The sequence below is a fragment of the Gopherus evgoodei genome, chromosome 2 (assembly GCF_007399415.2).
Source record: "Gopherus evgoodei ecotype Sinaloan lineage chromosome 2, rGopEvg1_v1.p, whole genome shotgun sequence".
In the NCBI taxonomy this organism is placed as follows: Eukaryota; Metazoa; Chordata; order Testudines; family Testudinidae; genus Gopherus; species Gopherus evgoodei.
This window is the reverse complement of record NC_044323.1, coordinates 148415142-148439322: the sequence shown is the minus strand read 5'-3', so window position 1 is coordinate 148439322 and position 24181 is coordinate 148415142. Positions and strand designations below refer to the sequence as shown.

General features: G+C 49.3%; 1 protein-coding gene across 2 annotated transcripts; it reads left to right on the top strand.

Moving 5' to 3' along the window:
• Positions 1-4295: 4295 nt before the first annotated feature.
• On the top strand, positions 4296-24181 carry NCAPH (non-SMC condensin I complex subunit H). Of its 2 annotated transcripts, none has more exons than XM_030549510.1 (18): positions 4296-4361; positions 4775-5015; positions 5275-5368; positions 7963-8055; positions 11316-11454; positions 13192-13313; positions 13702-13891; positions 14483-14574; positions 15435-15640; positions 17225-17373; positions 17962-18068; positions 18887-19009; positions 19376-19483; positions 20324-20485; positions 21153-21269; positions 21833-21918; positions 22598-22673; positions 23635-24181. In XM_030549510.1, exons 2-18 carry the CDS (start codon positions 4780-4782, stop codon positions 23692-23694), a joined length of 2160 nt encoding a protein of 719 aa, XP_030405370.1. In that variant the 5' UTR covers positions 4296-4361; positions 4775-4779; the 3' UTR covers positions 23695-24181. The 2 variants fall into 2 exon arrangements, with proteins under 2 accessions (XP_030405370.1, XP_030405369.1); XM_030549509.1 differs by having other exon boundaries at positions 21830-21918.

Here is a 24181-nt window from a genome sequence, read left to right as displayed (position 1 = left end):
AATGTTAATATTTCAATTGCTCTAAAACGGATATGTATCGTGCGATTACCTTGAACAATGGTATTCCACGTCAGAGACTATTCATCTCTTTGGAGCATCCTAATTCATCTGAGCACACTCCACTGAATGGGCCATTCCACACATCAACATCACTCCTGTACTGCAGAGGGCTGAGCAGAGCCCCTTCCTTTGTGCTAGCTCCCTGAAGTAGATACAAAGTCTGGGGGTCCCTGTTATTCTTCTTGCTGCCTCCAGCTGGTGGATGTGCTCCTCACAGCCCATCAGTTACCATCCTCCTTTCTTCCCATGGCCCTTCCAGCCCCACCAGGGGAATGGTGGGACCAGGAGGAGGGCAGAGATGGTAGCTAAAGTGGGCAGATCATTCCCCTCAAAACTCCATGCCCACGCCTAGAACCCCTGCTGGTTCACTGCTCCCCTCTTTGCCCACCTGCCACTTGCCCACCCGCTAGCCCACATGCTCGCTGCCGTGCTTGGGGCGGCAAAAAAGCTAGAGCCGCCCCTGCATACAGAGAACATCAAAAAGGTGGAAGTTGCCATACCAACTCTAAGAGGCTAATTAAGATGAGCTATTCTCAGCAAGAGAAAAAAATTTTTTGTGGTGATAATCAAGATGGCCCATTTCAGACAGTTGACAAGAGGTGTGAGGATACTTAACATGGGGAAATAGATTCAATTTTTATAATGACCCAGCCACTCCCAGTCTCTATTCAAGCCCAAGTTAATGGTGTCTAATTTGCATATTAATTCAAATTCAGCAGTTTCTCCTTGGAGTCTGTTTTTGAAGCTTTTCTGTTGCAAAATTGCCAACTTTAAGTCTGTTACTGAATGACCAGAGAGGTTGAAGTGTTCTACTGTTTTTTGAATGTTATGATTCCTGATGTCAGATTTGTGTCCATTTATTCTTTTGTGTAGAGACTGTCCAGTTTGGCCAATGTACATGGCAGAGGGGCATTGCTGGCACATGATGGCATATATCACGTTGGTAGATGTGCAGATGAACGAGCCCCTGATGGCCTGGCTGATGTGGTTAGGTCCTATGATGGTGTCACTTGAATAGATATGTGGACAGAGTTGGCATTGGGCTTTGTTGCAAGGATAGGTTCCTGAGTTAGCGTTTTTGTTATGTGGTTGCTGGTGAGTATTTGCTTCAGGTTGGGGGGCTGTCTATAAGTGAGGACTGGCCTGTCTCCCAAGATCTGTGAGAGTGAGGCATCATCTTTCAGGATAGGTTGTAGATCTTTGATGATGCTGTCATAGCATTCCTTTCTCAGATCTGAACCTTAGAGTTCAGAAAATGAGATACTAGCATGAATTTCCCTAAGCTTAATTACCAGCTTAGATCTGATAGGCTGCCACCACCCAAAAATATAGTGTTTTGGGGCACTCTGACCTCCCCAACCTTCCCTGGGGACCCCAAGAGCCCAGACCCCTTGGGTTCTTAAAACAAGGAGAAATAAACCATTCCCCCACCTTCCCCCTCTCAGAACTTCCCTCCCTGGGCTATCCTGAGATACTGATCTAACCTCTTAAATCACCATACAGAGAAGCTTCTCCCTTCCCTTCCACAAAGAGGCAAACAGATTCAAGGAAAACAGAGAGAGATTTTCTCTCTCCCCCTCCCATCTCCCCACCCGTCCTGGTGAGTTATCCCAATCCCCTGGGATAAAACAAGGGAAACAGAGAAAAAATAATCAATCAGGTTCTCTAAAAAGAAATCTTTTAATAAAAGAAAGGAAAAAGTAAAGAATTATCTCTGTAACTTCAAGATGTCAATATACAGGGGTCCTATAGCTTACAGATACCAGAAAGAGACTTTCCCCCCCAGTACCAATACAAATCAAAATATTCCCAGCAACTACACATATAAAAGTTAACCAGCCAGATCCACAAATGCAAATCGTGTAAAACAATTAAAAAGCCTAAACCGCCTGTTTTTTACTCACTACTTGAAAAGAGACTTAGAGAGCCTGTAGTAATGTCTGGTCTCTCTCAGACCCTCCGAGAGAAGAACAAAGAACAAAGAACTCACACCCAAACTTCCCTCCACCCGAATTTAAAAGTATCTTGTCTTCTGATTGGTCTTCTGGTCAGGTGTCCAGTTTCCTGCTTGTAACCCTTTACAGGTATAAGAGACATTAACCCTTAACACTCTGTTTATGACAGATGCGCTGGAGAGGTTTTAGTTGGGGGCTGAAGGTGAAGGCTAGTGGCGTTCTGTTATTTTCTTTGTTGGGCCTGTCCTGTAGCAGGTGGGTCTCACTGCTGCTGATCAGGCTGGGTTTGTGCAGAGCAGAGGGAGCATAGGCGGCCAGTGACCTGGCCAGTGACCCAGCTGCCCAGGGAGACTAACCCCCGGTCCTTCCTCTTCTGTCCCCCACCCTCTCCATCTACCTCCCCCTCCCTTGCAGGAGCTCAAAGAACCCCAACTGCAGCCCCCAGGGGAGGCGGGGCGAGGTCCCAGCCCTGGTGCCCCATAGCCACAGTGCTCCAGCCCCAGGTGTCTGGGCAGCACGGTCCTCACACCCCCAGCCTTAGGCAGCCCCCAGCCCTGGTGCTCAGGAGGCCGGGCAGCGCAGTCGCCGTGCCCCCAGTCCCGGTGCTCAGGTGGCCCTAGAGCGCCAGACGGCAGCACCAGCCCTGAGTCCCTGCAGGAGGCACGCTAGCCATGGGGTGGGGGCGGAGGCCTACTATACCCCCTGCCCATGAGAGGGAGCTCTGCGCTCCCCCCTCACCCACCCCTAACCCTGGCTGGAGCAGTTCCCTGAGGCTGCTGGAGCAGGGCCCCCCCCCAAGAGGGCTGACACAGGGCTGGGTCAAGCTCTACTGCAGCAATCCCAGAGGCTACAAAAGTTGAACAGCTCATAGGCAATTAATGCAGCCATCTACCAGCTGATCAGTGGGGGGCAGGGCTGCCTAGGAGCTAGGAACTACTGAGCCCTGGCTGGGGCTGCAGCTAATTTTTTCCCCTGGGTGCTCCAGGGCTGTGGATGCCTATCCAGCTTCTCTCCCAGTCCTCGGCCATTTTCTCTCCTCTCACTCCCACCTCTGGCATTCAGGCTGGCTTTTCAGAGGAGCCGAGTTTGCTGTCCATCTCCCAACACCCTGCACCTCCTTGGAAAATCCCGCCCTTCCTTATCTCCCATTCAGTACAGGAAACTATAACACAGTGAGAGAAGTATGAGAAGCCAGCTAGAATAACTGGTTATTTGCCAACACTAAACAGTCCCAAATTGGTGCTATGTCCCTCCGGGACAAATGTAAAATTTTTATTAAAGCTAATATTAAAAAAACTCTAATGCATATGTTGGGAAAAGAACATCTGGGCATAGTGCTTAGATTATCCACAAATACAGTTTGTTTTTCAAGTCATATGCTACATAGAGTACACAGTCAGCAACAGCTCAAATGTAGGTGAATAGATTTAACAATACAGTTTAGGTTACGGGTCGGCAACCTTTCAAAAGCGGTGTGCCAAGTCTTGTTTTATTCACTTTAAGGTTTTGCATGCTAGTAATACAGTAAGGTTTTTAAAATGTGTAAGCAGCTTCATTTAAAATTAAATTAAAATGCAGAGCCCCCACCAGAACCAGTGGCCAGGACTCAGGCAGTGTGAGTGCAACTGAAAATCAGCTCATGTGCTGCCTTCGACACCTGTGCCATAGGTTGCCTACCCCTGGTTTAGATATTAGACTCCAAGTATTCAGTTACATCACTTAGAGATTTGGTCGTGGAAAGCAAAATTTATCACTGAGCAGAGAGTGTCCCTCAGTAACTGAGGATTAGGCTGGGTGTCTGTTTAAGAAAACACAACCCGCTAGAAAAGCGGCTGGAGCGTCTGTGTGCAGCCCTGGACAGGGGACCCGACCTGTGACACTGGCCGGGGCGAGCCAGCTGCAGGCAGGTGCTGTACAAACCTCCCACACCCAGAGCGCGGCACGTCCCTCAATCCTGCCCCGCAGCCCCCGAGATCCCAGCCCCGGGCTCCCCACCCAGCTCTGCCGCTGCCCCTCGCTCCCGCCCCGCCCCGCAGCCCCCTGCTACCAGCCCAGCCCCGGGCTCCCCACCCAGCTCTGCCGCTGCCCCTCGCTCCCGCCCCGCAGCCCCGCCTGCCCCGCGCTGCCGGTTGCCGGACGCAGTGGCCAGGCCCGGGGCCGCCCCGCAGTAACCAAGGCGGCCCCGCCCTGGCTCAGGCACTCGGGAGGGGGCCCCATCCCCACGCCGCCTCTCGGCCCTCGTAGCCGCTCACCCTCCCCCAGTCGCTTCTACGTCACCCGCCTGCGCCTGCGCAGTGTCCGCGCGGGCCGATTCAAACCGGGAAGCGGAGGAAGTCGGCCGGGCCGGTGAGTGACGGGCTGGGCGCGCGGCAGCGAACGGGGGGAGGCCCCGCCCCCAGCAAGCGCGGTTCGGAGCAGCCGGTCCTGCGGGGGCGTGACGGGCCGGGCCGCCGGGTCACTCCCGCTGGCCTGACGTGGGGGTGCTCCTAGGAGCTGTCCCGGGGCGGTTACTGGGGCGCTGGCTGGGGGCTGAGGGGGGCGCTGGGGGGGGATCCCAGGAGCGGGGGGGAGTAGCTGTCCTGGGGTGGTTAGTGGGGCGCTGGCCGGGGGGCTGAGGGGGACACTGGGGGGGGGATCCCAGGAGTGGGGAGGGAGTAGCTGTCCCGGGGTGGTTAGTGGGGCGCTGGCTGGGGGCTGAGGTTAACATCTCTTTAGCTCATCACCTGCCTTCTCTATATTTCTCTGCTCTCCCCCTGCAGTGAAGATGAACACGTCAGCGCCCCAGCCCACTGGTCGCAGCCAGAGTGCCTCCTCCGACAGCGTGTTTGTGTCCCCCAGCACTAAGCGGCAGCATGTCAGCACCTCGAACACCCCGGTGCTAGCCAGCTTCCCGGGGAACGACGACGAACAGGAACGGAAGCAGCGCCGACGCTCCAGGGTCATCGATCTGCAGCTCAGCAGCACTGACTCACCCCTCTCTGTGCAGTCCCCTTCCAGCAGGTCAGAGTGACTTATGAAGCAGCTCTAGTCACGTTTGATTATTGCCTGTGGAAAGTGCCCTGGGCTGTGTTAGTACCAGACTCAGTGAGGGTGGGTAAGTATATGGGTGGAGCTGTGCGAAAGGCCAGGGACTCAGGGTGAGGAGGCGTTTCTAAGTTACAGCTGCTTTTTCCTGCATTGTTATCCAGGCAGGAGCTCTCTGCAGGAGCTTTCTATGGGCTGTGCTCTCTAAAGCAAAGGTTCTTGCTTGTTTCTTTAGGCCAGCAGAAACCTCCTTGGCTGTGATCCCGAAACTGACAAACACCCAGATTTCAGATCACTACTCCACCTGCATCAAGCTGTCAACAGAGAACGTAAGTGAAAGTAGTTCTGCATGTAGCGCAATAAGCCGACTTTGAAGAAAGTCATTTCTTCAAGTGGAGCAATTCTGCACATGCAGATCACACCCAAACACAACACAAAAAAGGACATTGTGCAGCCTGCTGGGGATGGTGAAGTTTGGGACTCTTAGGCATATGCTCAAGGCTGTCGTTTCTGGGCTGTTTAGCAACAGACTCAATAACTCCCAAGTTTAAGCCTGGAAGTGAAGAATGCAGCCTTCAGTAATAAGCCCAAAGTTTTAAGCTTCAAAGCAGAGACTGTCTTTTTGTGCATCTTCTAGCACAACGGAGCCCTGACCTGTGGCTAGGGCTCCTAGGTGCTATAACAGTACAAATAAACTAGTGTAAAGCCCATGTGTTACCCGCACAAAATTCACTGTCACTTGCACATGTAGGGCACCCACCTCTACTTAGTTCCTAGGGCTCAGGCCGTAACCCTCTTAATTTAGGCGCTCTAACTCTACTTCTCCGCCGGCTTCGGGCTCTACTCCTCTGCTCTGGGCAAACACCCATTCCCTCTGGATGCAGGGCTTAATCTTTTGCGGGTTTGTGGGGTCTTCTAAGAGTGAAAGAGCCTTACATAGTAATATCCTACTTCTCTTTATTAACAATCGCCAAAACAGAATGCAGAGGCTACGTGTACAATGCTCACCATTCCCAATAAGACAGATGAACTTTTCTTGATGGCCAGTTGGGATCAGGTCATCTGGACTCCAGTTTCTGCGCAGTGTCATTGGCAGAGTGGTGAGGTTTGGCAGCTCTGTTCTTGGGGCTGTGTCCTGGAGTTGATTCCCAAAGAACTTTCTTTTGGACCCCAGTTTATATAGTGAAACTTGAGTCTTGCTTGGCTGTACCGTAACTAATCATTTTTACTAAAATTTTACTAACCAATAACAAAGTTCTCTAACCAATCATACCACACCACCTTAATTAATTTATACCTAGCAAAATTAATTATGTAACAGATAGAAACCATACAAACAAATAATAGAGAAGTGGGGACCATAAAAATAAAACAATAAAGAAATGAGGATTTCACAACCACAACTACTGATGAGTGATAACTCCTTGCCGGAGGAGGTTGTGAAGGCTGGGACTATAACAAGGTTTAAAAGAGAACTAGATAAATTTATGGAGGTTAGGTCCATTAATGGCTATTAGCCAGGGTGGGTAAGGAAGGGTGTCCCTAGCCTCTGTTTGTCAGAGGGTGGAGATGGATGGCAGGAGAGAGATCACTTGATCATTACCTGTTAGGTTCACTCCCTCTGGGGCACCTGGCATTGGCTACTGTCGGTAGACAGGATACTGGACTGGATGGACCTTTGATCTGACCCACTATAGCTGTTCTTATGTGATTTCTTGCCAGACAAAATACTGTCAAACAAAGTTTTCTATAAACATCTTAAGATCTAGATTATCACAGGCTGTTATGTTTCACCAAGTTCCCCCTATATTGAGGAAAATAGCTTGGCTAAAGCATATATGATATTCATTACCTTCACCTCTGGGTTGAGAGAGACCGCATGCTTGCTGCAGTTTCTATATCTGTGAGAGGGGCAGCACCACTTGCTGCTGATAACCCGCTCAATCCCTCCCATCTTCCCTAAGCCAATATTCAATTCCCCTTCTCCATCATCTTCCTAGGTTCAGGTCTGGAAAGAGTAAATATTATCAGGCAATCCCCGGTTAATAGCTCCCTTCACTGTTCCCTTAAGGAGCCGTATCTCTCATATTTTGTTTTCTCTTTGCTTCATCTCTAACAATCTCCTTTGATTTGATTCTGTGCAGTCAGGCAGGATCATATCAAACAGGTGAATGGAGGTACATATGGGTGCTGACCTGCGGGGATGCGTGTATTTATCAGACCAAAACCACCATCGAGTGGGGGTGTTTCTAATGAGGTTCTGCTGGGATTGGTTCTTGGCCATACGCTATTTAACATATTTTATTAGTGTCCTGAAAGAAATAAAATCATTACTGATAGTTTGTATATAACTCGAAGATTGGGGGAGTGGTAAATAATGAACAGGACAGGTCACTGCAGAGGGATCTGGATTGCTGGCTATGCTGCGTAAAAGCAAACAAACACTTCAGTATGGCCAAATGGAAGGTCATATGTGGAAGGTCAACAAAAAATATAGGCCATACTTGCAGGCTGGAGGTCAGGATTAGAATTCAAAATGACCTTGATGAATTGGACTGAAGTCAACAAGATGAAATTCAATAAAGACCAGGAAGGAACAATCAAATGCACAACTAGAAAATGGAGAATAACTGGCTGCTGGAAAGGATCTGCATTAAGACACAGTTTGTTTGAATAGGCTCAGCCTGCCAATGTATACAGTTCACTGTGTGACTGCCCTGTCATCCTCATTATTTACCTCTGCCAACTTTGTGCCATCTGCCTATTTTTATCAGCTGTGATTTTATATTTTTCTGATCATTGATTAGAACGATTTCCAAAGACCCCCTGTTGATGAGATTCCCCACCAAGAGTTGCTCGTGTCACTGTGAATTGAAAGACATGATTTTCCAATAATAGAAGCTGCCTATGTGCTGTGTTTCAGAGAATCACCACAAAGAATGCGTTTGGCCTGCATCTCATAGACTACATGGCAGAGATACTCAAACAGAAGGACTCAGAACTGACCAACTTCAAGGTGAGATGGATGGCTGTTGCTCGCTTGGTGCAGTGCTCTGTCTCTTGCTCCCTCCTGGAGCAGAGAGGCCTCTTGTTAATTCCGGCCTCACCTCAAATGGACATAATGCAGGCAGACAGGAACCAAGTTCCCTCTAAGCTACATGGCCGTGCAGCAGGCTTTCAAGGGCGGTGCAGGTTGGGAGAGGCCTCTCTCCCCCAGCTCAGCCCCGCCGGAGCTGCCACGGCCAGGGAGAGGTGCCTCTCACCCCACCCAGAGCTGCTGTGTCAAGAGAGGGCTAGGGGGAGTCCTCTTTCCCTGCCGCAGCCCTGAGGCAGCCTGCACCCCAAACCCCTCATCCCCAGCCCCACCCCAGAGCCTGCATCCTCAGTTGGAACCCACATCCCCCCGCTCCCCAACACTCTGCCCCTCCTGCACCCCAACCCCCTCATCCCCGCCCCCCCACCCAGCACTCCAACCCTCTGCTTGAGCCCCCTTCCAGACTCCAAACCCTTTGGACCCACCTTGCCACACATCACCTCCATATTGGTGCACATGGGAAAATTTATCCCACACATGGACATAAAAAATTAGAGGTAACACTGGACGGGAACTCCTCTGCTGTTCCTGATTAGGACAGCTAATGGAAATGACTGGACAGTAACTCCTAATAGAATTTGATGGGGCCAAATTCTCCTCTGTTACACTAGTGAAATCGGTGAGATTTCTGCACTGGTATAATCAAGCAGAATTAAGCCCACAGAAGCCAGGGTTCATTTATCAAGGAAAGGCTTGCAAGGTTTCCTGAAGTCCTTATTTTGACATTAGAGGCCAGCAATAGAGCAAGGCCATACCGAAAGAAGTTTGGTCAGAGACTTGAAGGCGGAGTGAATTAGACTGGAGTAGATGGACAGCAGGGAGGGAACCAGCAATATGATGGGAGGAGACAAAAGGAGGAACAGTTTTCTTTAGAGGGAGCCCAGCAGAATATTCACTTGGGCTAAGTGGACAAGGTGTGGGTAGGGGATTCTCAGTCATGATTTAAATAGCACGGGGTCTGGTGACCCTGAGAATAGTACTTTGTATTTTGAGTGCTTTCCTTCCTCTGATCTCCAAGTGCTTTGTAAAGGTGGGCAGATGCGCTTAGAGCCCCACTCTGCAGGGAGAGGCCGGAGGAACGGGGGAGTGATTGGTCTAGAGGCAAGTCACTGGCAGAATGGAGTCCAGATTCTGGATGTGGGCGTTTAGGCTTTCCTGTGGGCATACCTGCTTGCTGGTAACGGTAAGATACTTGCCTGCCAGGGCAGATGTCAGACTCCACAAGCCATGTTGCTGGGAGTCTGCATGAGTGTTCTGGAAGCAAAATGTAGATTACAAAGAAGGCTTCAGTAAAGGCCTCCCTGGTGATTTTCTCTGCACTGCTCTTTTTCTGAGGGCTCTACTAGGCTTGGGTGGTCAAAAAAGCTAACAGTGTTAGGAACTGCTAGGAAAGGTATGGATAGATAAGATAGTAAATATCCTCATGCCACTGTATAAACCCGGGGTACTCCCACATCTTGAATACTGTTTGCAGTTCTGGTTGCCGTATCTCAAAAAAGATATCTTAGAATTGGGAAAGGTACAGAGAAGGGCAACAAAAATGATTAGGGGTATGGAACAGCTTCTGTATAAGGAGAGTTTAAAAAGACTGGGACTGATCAGATTGGAAGAGACATGACTAAAGGGGATATGATAAAGGCCTATAAAATCATGAGTGGTGTGGAAAGATTGACGAACTTTTACATTAGGCGAGAACCAGGGGTTGCCAGATGAAATTAATAGGCAGCAGCTTTAAAACAAACGAAAGGAAGTATTTCTTCACACAGCTCACAATCAACCTGTGAAACATGTTGCCAGGAGATATTGTGAAGGCCAAGAGGATAACAGGGTTCAAAGAAGAACTAGATAAGTTCATAGAGGATAGGTTCATCAGTGGCTATTTGCCAAGATGGTCAGAGACGCAACTCCATGCTCTTGGAGTGCCAGAAGCTGGTACTGGGCGACAGGAGATGTCTCTGTTTGATACTTGCCCTGTTCTGTTCATTTCCTCTGAAGCGCCTGGCATTGTCCACTGTCAGAAGACAGGATACTGGGCTAGATGGACATTTGATCTGACCCAGTATTTCTGCTCTTATGTTGCCAGATGCCGGTGGTGTTGAGGAACTGACCCATAGCAGGTACTGGCAAGGGTTCCTTGTGCTAAGGACGGGCGGTAGAGGTGCCCTGGGTACCCCTGGGAAGCATCAACCCGCCACACCTCCCCAATCTTTTCAAAGCATCAGGTGGGTTTAGGGAGCTGGGCTTAGGATAAGAGCTGATATTTGCTGAAAGGCACTACAGGGTAAAAAATCTGGGTAGAATTCAGTACAGCAGTGAAACTGTCTTTGGTAGCAGGGGGTGAAATTGTAACAGGGCAGAAGAGGGACAAGGAGAAGCAGTTAATTAATGAAAGTTTTGATGACAACCTACAATAAAGTTGGACTCAGTTGCAGATAGATACTACGAAGATAGGTCGTCACTGAGAATCCTCAAAGCAAAGCTGAGCTGGACCCGCTGGCGCTGGCAGGAGATGGAGCTCTAACTTTCCGTTTTGAAAGTGGGGGAATCAGAGTGATCATTTGGCTTCTGTAACTTTTAGCTAAAATGAGCTGTGCAAGATAGGTGAGCTCTGGGAGGTGGAAGAACAGCACCAAATGCAGAGTTCCAGCATGGCTGAGTCATAGGGTAATGGTGGCCTGACTGTAACTAAGTTTGACCTCCATGTATGAAGCTCCTGCTGAAAAAGAAGTCTGTGGCATTCAGTTCCATAGAATGGGTCACAGCAGTAGCACATAGGGTGGATGAGAAACAAATTCCATAGGCTCCACAGTGATATTACTGAAGAGCTGCATTTTGTGGAAGGAAAAAGGATGGAAGAGCCCAATGTGGCTGAGCAGAAATGCATTGCGGTGACTCATGCTCATAAAAAATCCTTTTTACAAAAGGAATCCATCTCCGGTCGTGCTGATGGAATGGAACATGAACTTTATCCAGCAACATGGCCACTCTTGTACATCTCACCTTGGCAAATTCTACTTTAGCTTTTTGCTGGTCTCCAGTCACATCGGGAATATAAAAATAAATGTTCTCACTGAGATTTCAATCCTGCAGCTCACATATAGTGTCTGCGTCCTCTGAAAGCAACTTATTCCAGTGAGATTAGATCCTTTCTGATTATGTGTTCTGTTTGGTCTGTTTCACAGATAGCGGCCGGCACCCTGGATGCCAGCACAAAGATCTATGCGGTGAGAGTGGATGCTGTCCATGCAGATGTATACAAGGTTCTTGGAGGGTTGGGCAAAGACTCAGCTGCCACAAAGGATGTGGACAGCCAGGGTGCAGGTATGCTGCTTGCTGCTTTTACTTTGATGTACTAATCAAGGGAGTTGGAACAGTCATAACTCCCAATACTGGTGCAGGACCCCCATATAACAACCTTATGCTTGCACAGTATCTGTAGATTTTCAGGCCCTTTTTTAGGGATGGGGAAATGGAGGGAAGTAACTGCATAAATTCACACAGTAAATCAATGACAGAGATGGGATTAGAACCCAGATCTCCTGACTCTAAAGTACTGTGCTCAGCCTGCTAGACTTTTCTCCCTTCTCTGAGCTGCGTGTGAGTACTTGGGTTACTTATTTTGGCAGAGTGGCCTGACTGAGAGATTCAAAATCATAAGAGGAAGCACCCCCTTGTCTTCCTCCTGTCTGGTGCTACAAAAGCAGAATGTCCTGTTGAAAGACAGATTAGTCAACAAAAGGAAGCAGCCTTTAGCTAATTTTATATAACTTCCCTTTGCTGGGAATCCAGACATACCCAATATGGATAATTTTATGCCCAGTAACTTTTGTAGTCATACAAGCTAAAATCAAAATAATGGAATCTAATCCTTAGGATACATTCACTGCCCCAGATTTCCCGCACACTCTGTGATCATCAGCATCGTATCATTGGTCAGGTGCATTATGGGACAGTTTTGTGTGCAGGTATTGGCCACAGATGGAAGTAGCATATTGAGCCATATGGACTAATGGTCTGATCTATTTATGGTAAACCTATATTCCTAAGCAAACTGGATGAATCCAGATTGCACAAACATGCTAGAGCAATGTCTTTTTCAGCTTCCCATTACATGGGCAGTAAGGGATTGGCCGAATGACATGGGTTTCTCATTCCCTGTTAGTTTAGACATCTAAATGCAGTTGAATGAGAGATAATTTAAAGGATTTCCCCAAATGTCTAGTGCTGATCCAGTCTGGTTTGTGCTCCCTGCTTTCGTTTAGTGTACTGAAGGCTTTGCTATGAGTAGGTACTATATGGCTATTTTGGGGTTAATTTGATCAGTTGAAGGGACCTTGGTTTCTCACTTGTCTAGGCCTGTGTTCCCTAGTCAGTAATGGCTAGTGAAGTCCAGAACTTGTCTTCTCCTTGTGTTGGTCTGGGTGAGCAAGGAAATCGGGAGCTACGTATTGTACTATCAGTCATCTGTTCACTGGCAGACAAAATGCTGGCTCTGTTACACTGAAGCAGCTTCAGCTGAGCCCAGGGACTCATGTCACTTAGTTCCTACACTGTCAGCTGATGTGGGGCTGCACTGTGTGAAATCAGAGACGATATTCTCACCAGCGTGTGCAAGAAGAGTGTGTTAATTCTCACAAACTAATCTAAATGGGAAGAGATCTTATGAAGGATGGAGCTGGATTCTGTGCATCCAAGGAAATTTTCTTGTCTGCGTCTCTGCAGCGTCTGCCCAGTGGGTTTGAGTACTGTCTTTTGCGATCAGATTTTTAAATAAACCTAGAATTATTTTTGTAATAATTCTGAGGAGATTTTTCAAAACTCTTGAACCTGCTCACTGATTTTTATGGTAACTCCTGATGAGTGTGTAGGGTAAAAGCCAAACACACGCCCAAGGCCTGAGGGAATAGAAGAGGAGGCAGAGATTTAGAAAGGAATGAGTGGGTCGGGTCTATGTTTGATGTACTCTCAACTCACCACTTTTCAAGAAGAGTCAAACCCCCGCCATTGGTAGCTACATGGCTCTAGAGACAGCCTCTGCAGTAATTCTCCTTTTTATAGATGGAACTGCTGCCGGTACTGAAGCTGCCAAGAAGCTCCAGACAAAGAAGAAGCACTCGTACAAAACAATCGAACAGAACCTGAATAACATAAACGTCTCTGAGGCAGATCGCAGAAGTGAGGTGGGGAATACTGCCCTGGAGTCTTCATGTAGCAATTGTTCTACTCAACCCTGCACCAGATAGACACTTCTCCTTCCTCACCCCGATGTAACTCCTCTTCTCAACATGGCAACCTTGAGTCAGGCTGTAGCATTCATATGCTTTCCTCTTGCCTATCTCTGCACTCTACTGTCATAGCAAGTCTCTCATCTGTCTCCACCCTGTCCCTCCCATACTGGTGTGCTTCAAATTCTACAGCAAGACAACTCAGCACTAGTTAATCGAAGTGTGAGTGTGAAGCTCATGTCTCTATTTAGAGCTTCTCTGTGATGGGGTCTTGTGTCCATCCATCATCTGTTTTCTCTCTGCCTTTGTTCCTTGATTCTTCTCGCTTTGTGTCCATGTGCAGGTCGATCCCATGTTCCAGAAGACAGCAGCCTCCTTTGATGAGTGCAGCACAGTTGGCATCTTTCTCAGCACCCTGCACACCCACAGCTATCGCTGTGAGCTCCTGTTGGATTCCAAAGTCACGCCTCTCCCATCTTCTGAGACATTGGAGTCCCCGAGCTCTACTCCTGTGAAGGTGGCAGACCTGAAGTGTAGGTCCAAGTAATAACTGTGAACTCTGGACTCCTACAGGCTCCCGTTTCATCTCACCTAACCCCCTAATAAAGTTCTTATGCTCATTATCTCTTAGTGAAACAGGCACTATGTTCCCTTCGCTGGTTGGATCATCTTAACATTTTGGTCTCAGCTGACCTCATTCTTGCTTCAGTTATCTAATTCTGCCCCAACCCCTCCCCCTGTTAACTCTTTGGTGCTGTCGTGCATGTATTGCTTAGGGGGAGATGTTCCTATGTTTGATGCGTGGCATGTATTTTAGGGTAGGTTTCTTGGTTCCTGCTGCTTTTTAGGTTTAAGCCATAAAATCATGGCCAGTATAGGGGGAAAGTAAACAGAGTGTGGCTTCAGGCATTTATTTCCTGGGTTAATCACTCAGCGGTGGGGCAATAGCTTTCTTCTCCAACCTTCAGCTCCCGTGCGTGTATTCTGAAATGCTCATCCATATTTGAGGTATGGTCATCTCAGCAGTAGTACAAATCAAGGTTGTTTGATGATGGTTGTTTAGGTTAATTGCTGATCAGTTAACCCTGTTCTTAATATCTCCTTACTTGTTTCGTGGTCTCTAGCTATCCTACTGCAGTGCATCGAACAGCGCCCCATCTGCCCTACGTTGAGTGGCTTCCAGATTTCTCACTGGGACAGTGACTCCCATAATGAGGTAGGTCTGTTAGCAAGCTGCTCATATTAGGTCAGTGCATGGTATGGGAGTTGTTCCCAGTGTGCTCAGCTGCCTCTGTCAAAGATCTCTCTGCAGGCTGGAAAGGAAAGGGAGACTTGCTCTGCAGGGTCGGTGCTATTCTGCTGGAACAGGACAGGGAAGTGGTATGCAGTATTTCCCTGCGGTGCATCTTAGCAACTAGAATTCTGGGACTAACTCAAGCATTTGACCTACTTTTAAACAGAAAATAGGGGTTCAAAACTATTTGAAGGGACATCTCTGGAGAAATACATGCCATTCAGACATCTTATTAAGGCCCGGGCCTTTGCAAAAGGATTCCCTAGGATTATTGTAATCCGCATCCATTGGTGTGGAGCAGAGAGGTTGATTTCTCTTGCATCTTGAGGTACTGAGAAAACACATACTGAGTACAAGATGGGATCAATTCTTGTCCTTCTAGATTGGGAGGAGGGTGATGTACTCCGGGCTCAAATGGCCTGAGGATATGCTCCATTCAGGAGCCATCACTTGAGTTTAGTTCTTCAGTTTCTTAACAATTTCTTTTCCCTCTCTGTTCCTTGAGGTTGATGTCCTATAGTATTTAATCTACAGGACTAAGGCTCCAAGGATGAGCAGGTTACCTGGATGTGGGTTTCTCTGAAGTGCCCATTCTCTGGATAACCAATTCCCTTCAGGTTTTTAGTTAGTCCCTTCTTTCCGAGTACTAGGGCCAGAGTAGGGTTTATATTCTGGAGTAAATGTGTTAAGTCCTGCATAGGTGTCTTATTTTGCCTTGGAGGCCCAGGGTTTGGTATTGAATCCTTTCTGTGAGTGAGTAACCCGCTCTTTCTGTTCTGCAGTCAGTGTCCGCTCTGCTGGATAGATTTAAAAAAAGCGACCAAGTCTTTGATATCAACGCAGAGGCGGATTGTGACCCTGCAGACTGTGCTGATGCCCTAGTGGAGGATGACTTTGATGCAGACATGCCAGATAGGACGGTAGCAGGGGATGTTGGGGAGTTCTCAGACAGCGGGAGGCCCTGCAGGATGGTGCGTGAGAGCATGAGGTACGTGGTAGTGCTTTTGGTCTGCAGCTGGGGTTTGCCACCTAGCCACAGCCTCCAGCTCAAGATTGCCATGTCCGAACAGCAGTGTTTGATAGTAGGTTTCCTGAGGCAATGACGTTTACAAAGCAGAGCTTGCTTTCTGTGCAGGTGGTATCCGACTAATGGTCCAACTTCTCGTTATAGGATTCTAACTCTAATCTTTTCTTTCCCACGCCGAGAGACAGAAATGGGACTTGGTGACCAGGGATCCTAGAAACCCGTTCACCAATGGAAAAAAACACAGATTTGCCCTTTTACAAAGAATCTTTAAAATGAAAAAAAAACCACAGTAGAACCTCGTTTATCCATGTATTCATTGACTGGCTCTCGGTATTAACAGAACCGATAGTGGTGGGGCTCAGGCAGCTGGTGGTTTGGTTAATACAGAGAGATGGATAACGGGATTCTAAAATATTGTGTTCAACTGATACCTCAGGGTAGCTAGGGAAACTAAAGTTCAGTGTTTCATTTTAATTGCAGAAAGACACGGCTTTGTGTAGTTTTTGTTTCCGTTTTTTTATTGGAAATTTTTTTTTTTTTATCATCATGGAAAACTAGGATCCCAGTTAATGATCCAATCAGGCCCGCATCCATCCAATATGTTCTTTAGGTTAAAAGTAAGTGGCACAGCTATCTAAAGGGTCTCCCAACGCTGTTTAAATGTCAAATGCAATTAAAATGGTTTTAAATTCCTCCCAGTCCCCCACCCTAATCATCCCAGCTGTGAATCACTGGAACCATCAGTGCTGAAGACATTCAGGTGGTTGAGCTTTGTTAATGAAGGTTAGAACTGGACTGTGTGTCACACCAGAGTATTTGTTACTTCAGTTCAAGCCACTTCAGTCTGTTGGCCACCAGTCCCTGAGCCTGTGCAAAGCACCTCTGAAGGGATGGGCATCCTTACCCTGCATCAACCATTTGACCACCGTGTCCAGAGATGTTTTTGTAGCTGGGAGTTGAGAGCCCCAAACGTCTGCGGCAGGGACTGCAACGTGCCCAAACCGTTCCCTTGGCTAGAGCCAAAACACATGCTCTTACCCCCACAGACTTCAGAAGGAGGAATGTAAAACCCCCTTCCACCATCTGTGGTGGGCATCTATTGGGGTGGGATGGAATGAGACAAAAGGAAACGAAGCTAGGGAAATCACCCTTATTCAGCTGCTTATCCTGTACCTCCTTAAGGAGCAACATGGCAAATCGCCATCTGCTCCCCAAATTCCAGAACCCCTGTTGGCAAGTCAGTTAACTTTGTATTATTTTGTGTGTGCCTCTACAACCAACACCAAGACAGTGAATAAGAGGTATAGGGATTAGAAGCCACGGCTCCCCACCTGCTTAAGCTCAAGAGTTGTCTGTGTTAAGGGTTTTATACTGTTTGCAGATTAGCCACCGGATGGGGAAAAGACCCACATCTGAACAGGACTGATGCCATCCAACAGTGATGCATGCACATACTGGCTAGCCCCTGGGCTACTGTAGTGTGTGGTGGTGGTGGTTTTTTGCATGGATTATAACTGATTTTGGGGGGGGGGGGTCCTCTTTCAGTAAGGATGTGATTCCCCTTGCGGAGGGAGACATCGGGACCATGTGCCTCCATCTCTCTGTGAAACCTGGAGAGTATTCCTACTTCAGCCCCCGCACCATGTTGATGTGGGCCGGCCCAGAGCACTGGCGCTTTAAGCCTCACCATAAACGTATGTATTTGTAGGATGCAGTTCAGAAAGTGGATCCAATTATCATAAACTTCCGGTGTGCCTAGAGACAGGTGGCTTTCTAGCCACTGAGTAGTGACAATCCGGGTAGAGACGACTGTGCACTGCTCTCCAGTCGCTCCTCCAGCCATTTTAGGAGGAGCGCTGTCTGCCTAGGGGAGGAGTCTAGCTTGGTGTGGGGTGAGGGGTAATATATCGATCTAATAGAATACTAGCTAGGTCCTGTCCTAGTGCAGTCATAGGGGATGACAGTTCAGCCTGCAACCTCCCTCCAACACAACAAAGTTCAACTGCATTTTCTGCTTGTGCTTCTTTAGAAAGACGAACAGTCCTTTAAAATACTAAATCTAGAATGAAAACTCCAGTGCCTCTGGTAGTTCACAGAAAAGCTTCACTGACAAAGTGGAGCACATACCATCTTCCTTTCCTTTAGCTCAAGAATACCTGGGTGTGGGTGATTTGAGGTCCTTTCCAAGTAGGCTAGGAACAGTGTCTGAGAAGTAAGCCTAGCAGCACTTGATTTTTCTCCCCCAAAGTGCTGAGCATTGACCATATCCTCCCTTTCTGCAGTGGACACGGGTGCTGAGAATGGGGGCAGGAAGAGGAACATAAAGAAAGTCTTTGAACTCAACTTTGATGAGGATATTGACTTCACGACGTGTTTCCGTAAAACTAGGGTATGTACTGGGTTGTCACGGGGGCCTGGCTGTTTTCTGCTCCCTCCTCTGCGACGTGGGGAGTGCCCTTAGTACAAGCCATTAACAGATTTTTAAAAATGGAGTTCTGCATTGAACTGGACAGCCCTGGGGGTCCATCCGTGGGGGTGTTCCTCACTCCAGACCAAATGACAATAGAGATTTTCTCTGCTAGCCCTGTATTCTGGAAGTCATGCTGGATTCTTCCTGGCTTATGCTGCTGCAGGCAGGGAGCTGCCCAGGGGTCAACGAGGGCAGTATGCACAACTGCCAGTGGCACACAGCTAACAGATCTGTACAGTGGGGGTGCTAGCCTAGTTTCCATCTTGCTATCCCAGAGCTGTTCGTTTTTTGAGACTCCCAAGAATAATCTGGATTAGAAGCATATTGTAGTCGCTAAAGTGAACAAGTCTGACTGAATAAACGGGGGGCAGATCTGTCAAGTGAAACGGTGCCTTTTCCCATAGTTACTTGTCAAGATGAGACCCATAGCTCAAGCATGTCGAGGCACTGTAGTGCCAGCCCCAGGCTGGTTGTCTTCCCATTTGCTCTCTGCTGATGATGATGCATTGAGTGTCCTCTTGAATATCCCCCACTGTCTTCTCTGGAACATGGAGCTCTGAGGACCCACTTCCAAACTCTTTGTGTGCTTGCTCCAGTGCTGTGTGGAACTCGGAGCTCCCATGCCCTGGCAAGCAAGGAAGTTCTTTGAAACAGCTGCCTGGTGTATTAGGCTAGGATTGGCCCTCGAGGTGGCAGGAACTCTGGTATAATATGGTGTTGACTTGGACTTTGAACAGGCAGCGACAACTCTGGCCAAATCAACTCTTGACAACCAGAACAAGAAGAGCACCACTCTCCCTGAGGACTTCCACTATGACCCTGACAATATCATCCGACTCTCCCTCAAACCAGCTGTCAAGGTACAGTCCCTTCCTGACCCTGCTGGGTTCTTCTGCCCTGCCCGCTGTGCCGTGGGCTGCGGGACTCCCATGGTGCAGTCACTGAACACTCCTCCGGCAGGAGAGAGTCCGCTAAGGAGGCACTTGGCTCATCTGGTTAAACCTGATGCCTTGTTGATACCAGATGTGCTGTGCTCCCCAACCTGTGCACGAGGAGGGGAGGGGAGGGGAGGGCAGAGGGATAAATGGAGGGGGGCTGGGGTGGACCTGGGAAGGAAGAGGAGTGCCATAGGCCTAGGAGAAAGGGAATATGGCTGTCTGGATGGTAGTCTGGGCAGTGCTCAGGATCTCTGTGTCCTTTTCTCCCCCTTGGCCTTGTCTCGGCAGCTGTGGAGGAAGGCTCTTCAGAGCAGCTCGTCTGACCAAGAGGATGAAATTGGAGAGTATGATTATAACAACCCCAATGACACCTCCAACTTCTGTCCTGCACTGAAGGTAGGTGGGGTAGGGGTGTCACTTGGCTGTGTACTGTCTGGTGAAAAATACCATCTCCCTCTCCAGCTGGAAAGATCCGCCTGGGAGAGCGGCCTCCAGCACCCCACAGGCCTGCCTGCTCTGACCAACCCAAATGTTGTCCCTGCAGTGCCACGAGTGGAACTGAGTGGACAGGCTTTGGCAGCTGCTTGCTTGTGAGGGACTGAACCAGGCGCTAACAAAGCCCCGTGTTTACCGGATTTCACTAGTGAAACAGCAGCTGACTCTTGCCGGTGACACAGTTGTAACCTTTCTCTAGGCAGCAAGAGCCTCCTCATCGCTCCACGCTCGCTAACCTTGGAACCATGCTGACTCTGAACTAGCCCGCTCCTATATTTGCAAATGTGTCTCTCTCCATCTGCTGAAACCCTGGGCCGGGCCCCCGCCGCCCCTCCCATAGCCTCCCGTGTGTGCGGACCCTCAGCTCACAGCACAATTGTCACATCCTCCAAGGCCTCCAGTCGCTTCCCAGCTGTTTCAGGATCCTGTTCCAAGTGCTCTGCCCTGGCTCTTTAAAAATGCCATGGACTTGCTTCAGTGCCCTCGGAGACCCTGTGCCGCATATTCAGTCACGCCCCCTGTGGTGGGCAGCTCGGGCATCCCTTTGCATTTCCCAGCTCTGGAAAACATGTGCTGCTTTGGTGCTGGGGTGTAGATGGTTCACCAGGGGTGTATGGGGGGGGATATTTGAGCTGGGGTGTGGGATGGAGAAACCTGCATGTTCCTGTTGGCATTTGCAGGGAGGAGACGGACTACGGCATCTACATGAGGTGTCTCCCTTTTCTCCCAATATCTGCTCAGGCTGCTGATAGCGACGACGACCTCAACCCCATTGACTTCATGGGCCAGGGTGGGCCCTTTGAACTGACCGTGAGGGGAACGGATCAGTTTGAGCTCAGCAGGGCCCTTGGGGTTGACATCACGACGTATGGCGAGTCCAATCTTGTTGCTGAGCCACAGAAGGTAAGAAATGGCCTGCTGCCTGTGTGGCCCCGGCTGGTATGTGGCCGAGCACCTTCGGGGTTAGTCCTGAGCTTGCAGGGTGGGCTGGGGCCCTGGAGAGCAGTGAAGCCCCCTGTGTGCTCCTGTAGCAAGCTGCTGGCCAGTGCAGGGGAGGGGAGGAGCTAGTCTGAAGCTCCAGCTGCAGGAGGCCCATGGAAGGAAAGGTCTCTATGGGATGGAGCAGGCTTCCTTCAGACCTCGCTGCCTAGGCCTGGGGGCCGTGTTCAGAATGGGCTGGCATGCTGAGGCACAGGGACTAACTGGTTGCCGTGCTCCATCCAGTGGCATCATGCCCTCCAACCGCCAGAGAGGGGATCCTGCTGGACTCAGCTCTCTGGTCAGTTTGACACACTTCTGCTTGTCTGGGGATGCTGCTGCTTTTTAATATGGAGATATACCTATCTATCTCGTAGAGCTGGAAGGGACCTTGAAAGGTCACCGAGTCCAGTCCCCTGCCTTCACTAGCAGGACCAATTACTGTCCCTGACAGATTTTTTGCCCCAGATCCCTAAATGGCCCCTCAAGGATTGAACACTCAATCCTAAGTTTAGCGGGCCAATGCTCAAACCACTGAGCTATCCCTCTCCCCTTTCTCACCACCCTTCTCACCCTGCATATCTACCGTAAGGTGAATAAGATAGAAATTCATTATGCAAAGACGGCCAAAAAGATGGACATGAAGAGGCTAAAACGGACCATGTGGGACCTCCTGACTGATGTGCAGAAGGACCAGGTTGGGGCAGAGGTGAGTGCAAGGAGAACCCAAAGCAGCCATCCCTGGCTGGCCACCCACCTGCGTACCAGCTTGACAGCCCCTTCTCAGGCCTCCCTCTGCACCCTAGTGACCTGGCTGGCTGATTCCACTGCATTCCCAGCCAAGGTGTCTCTGTGGTGCTACTAGCAGGCACCTTACCAAGCCCTGGGGGATCCTGAATGTTGGGTAAACGTAGCCCAATTCAGCGCGACCCTGCCTGCACTGCCAGGATTGTCGTGTTCAGTATAGGAGCTCCACGGCCAGGCTCTCGGCTTTGATCCCTTTCTCTCATGCTGATGTGGCCCAGGGAGGGCTTCAGATCAATGCATGTGGCTCCTCAAGGGGCCAGACTGTCCCTGGCAGCCTTAGGAGAGAAGATGGCACCTTTCAGAAGGAGCTGTGGTGAGACTCCTTTATGGTGCATCTTTGGGTTGCTCATGTCCTGGGAAAGCAAAGACCTGGACTCCTGGGGGAGGCTTTCCTGGCGTAGTCCCGGTGAGCACCGTGACCTGCCTGTGTCTGACTATCTTCCTTTCCTCCCTTTGCTGAAGCAGAATGAAGTGGCAGAGAAGGAGACTGACTCTGTAACGCTAGCAGGCAAGAAGGTCTTCAGTGGCATCACAAAAGATCTACTTCACAGGTACGTGGGGATAGAGACCCCTCCTAGAGAGGGCCTGCTGTGCCATGGCTGCAAGCCTCTGGATGAATCCTGGGTATTCCCTACTAACTCTCCATCTGCCCTGTGGTGGGATAATGTTGCGCTTGGGTTTTACACCGAGGGGGTGTCAGTCTGAACAGGGAGTGGCCTCCGAGGTGGGTATATGTACACTGCAATGCAACATCTGCAGCTGCCCCATGTCAGCTGACGGAATCAGGCTGGAAGCTGGGTTCTGGGACCCTCCCTCCGCCCAGATCCCAGAGCTTGGGCTGAGTCCAAAGGTCCACACTGCCATTTTATAGCCCCTGAGGCTGAGCCATGGGCCAGCCGTGGGTGCTTCATGGCAGTGTAGCATACCCTGAATGTCTTGGCTGCAGTGTGAAGCTCTCCCATCTGCTGCAGCTGGGGATAGCTTGATCTCTAGTTCTGGTTGCTGAATGTCGATCAAAGAGTCTGCTCACCCCTCGGCCCAGGTGAGGCCCTCAAGGCGAGAGGTTTTGGTCTCCTTAGTGAGAAACAGGAAAAGCTGGAGAGTGGTGAAGGATCTGTCACTCACTTAACCAGCCTCCACTGGCTCACCGGTATGCCCCATCACTGGTGTCTAATATGTAGGCTCCCGCTGTCTATGTAACCACCTCCCTCCCTTTGGCTGTTTTTGCAGACTACCTTCCGTGATGGCTCAGAACCTCTCTGTGCCACTGGCCTTTGCCTGCCTCTTGCACTTGGCAAATGAAAAGGTGAGCACAGTGTCTGCGTGTAATGCTGGGCAACTCCGATGAATCCCACTGGGCCTGCAGGGAGCAGTCGGTGAAAGAGGTGGGGTGCTGGGTCCAAAAGTTCTATGTGGGTAACGCCCACCAGCCAGACACCTGGGAAAGAATTCTCTGCAGTAGCTCAGAGCCCACTCCAGCTAGTGTCCCATCACTGGCTGCTGGGGATATTTGCTGCTCGCAGTCACAGATTGGCTACGTGCCATTGTAGGCAGCACCATCAGGCCACCTCCTTCATAAACTTATCAAGATCAGTCTTGAAGCCAGGTAGGTTTTTTCCTCCCACTGTTCCCCTTGGGAGGCTGTTCCAGAACTTCACTCCTCAGATGCTTCATAGCAACCACTCCTTTCTTCTTGGGTTTTTTTTTATGACCAAAGAACTTTTTTTACTGCTTTAATTTCCTTGCAAGGGCTAACTCAGCTTGAATTTGCAATTCTCTTTTCATGCCTATGCTTTCTGACTTCCAAGCTGTAGCTTTCTTAGCTGATCAATCCCATCTTCAAGTCCTTGTTGGAGGCTCTCTGCTTACTCCTGCGTCCTCTTTGAGGTGGTTATTAATCCAGAAACGAACACATTGGTCTTGATTTAAGGTTTGAATTTGGCCTTTCATCCTGTCTTCTGGTGGCTTAGCTCAGACCCTGCACTTTGCTTTGAACATCACTTCTGTGTTGTGGGGTTTTTAATTCAGTTTCCTATGTACTGATAAGAAATAAGCAAGGTGGCTTTTTGGCAGTGACTCTAAGATGGTTCCACCTAGGGACGGTTCTAGGTACAAAGCTGGAAGTCAGGGCAGACGAGGCTCATGACTAGTTCGACTACTCGTGCCGTTGTAACCTGTCAGTAACAGCTTTCCTGTGGGCTGGCTATGGTGGTCTCTGGTGGGAAGAGTCTGGCTTGTAGAACTAATCGGTTTCCTCTCCTTTTCAGAATCTGATGCTGGAGGGGGTAGAGGACTTGTCTGATGTCCTTGTGAAGCAAGGAGATTGACGTGCCACATGGGCGGAGCAGGGCGCTCTTCAGGAGCTCTTCGTCCCACCATGAGACTAGCCATTTGTTTCAGTGAGTGGCATGACTGCGTCTCTCCCCTGCCAGTGACATCAGTGGGATTTCTCAGAACACCTTCTATGAATCATGGACACCTGCCTCTCCAAACCTGGGCTCTTAGGGTCACTCAGGCAGATGGGGATTGCTAGTCTTGTGCTTCCATGGGAACCGGAGCCTTCTTTGAACCATCAAACTGTCTCCCTTGTCTTTATAGATGGGAACAATGACCCACAGATTCATGCAGCTTCTTGCCATAGCCACTGCTAGAACAAAGAACTCTCCAGCATATCCTCACCTGTCTGTTTTAACACAGCTCTCTTTCTGTACATAGGACTGGTTGTAATTACTGGGTTTTTACCCCCTTAACTATATTGTCTCATCGCTTTACACATTATTAGGATCTCTCTGAAATGATTTTACCTATTTTGTA

Bases quoted from the DNA above. Each gene is read 5' to 3' on its own strand.
- NCAPH (XM_030549509.1), top strand. From the start codon at position 4,780: ATGAACACGTCAGCGCCCCAGCCCACTGGTCGCAGCCAGAGTGCCTCC. The intron at 8,056-11,315 runs GTGAGATGGATG...TCTGTTTCACAG, and splicing joins CAGAACTGACCAACTTCAAG to ATAGCGGCCGGCACCCTGGA. The intron at 13,314-13,701 runs GTGGGGAATACT...GTCCATGTGCAG, and splicing joins AGGCAGATCGCAGAAGTGAG to GTCGATCCCATGTTCCAGAA.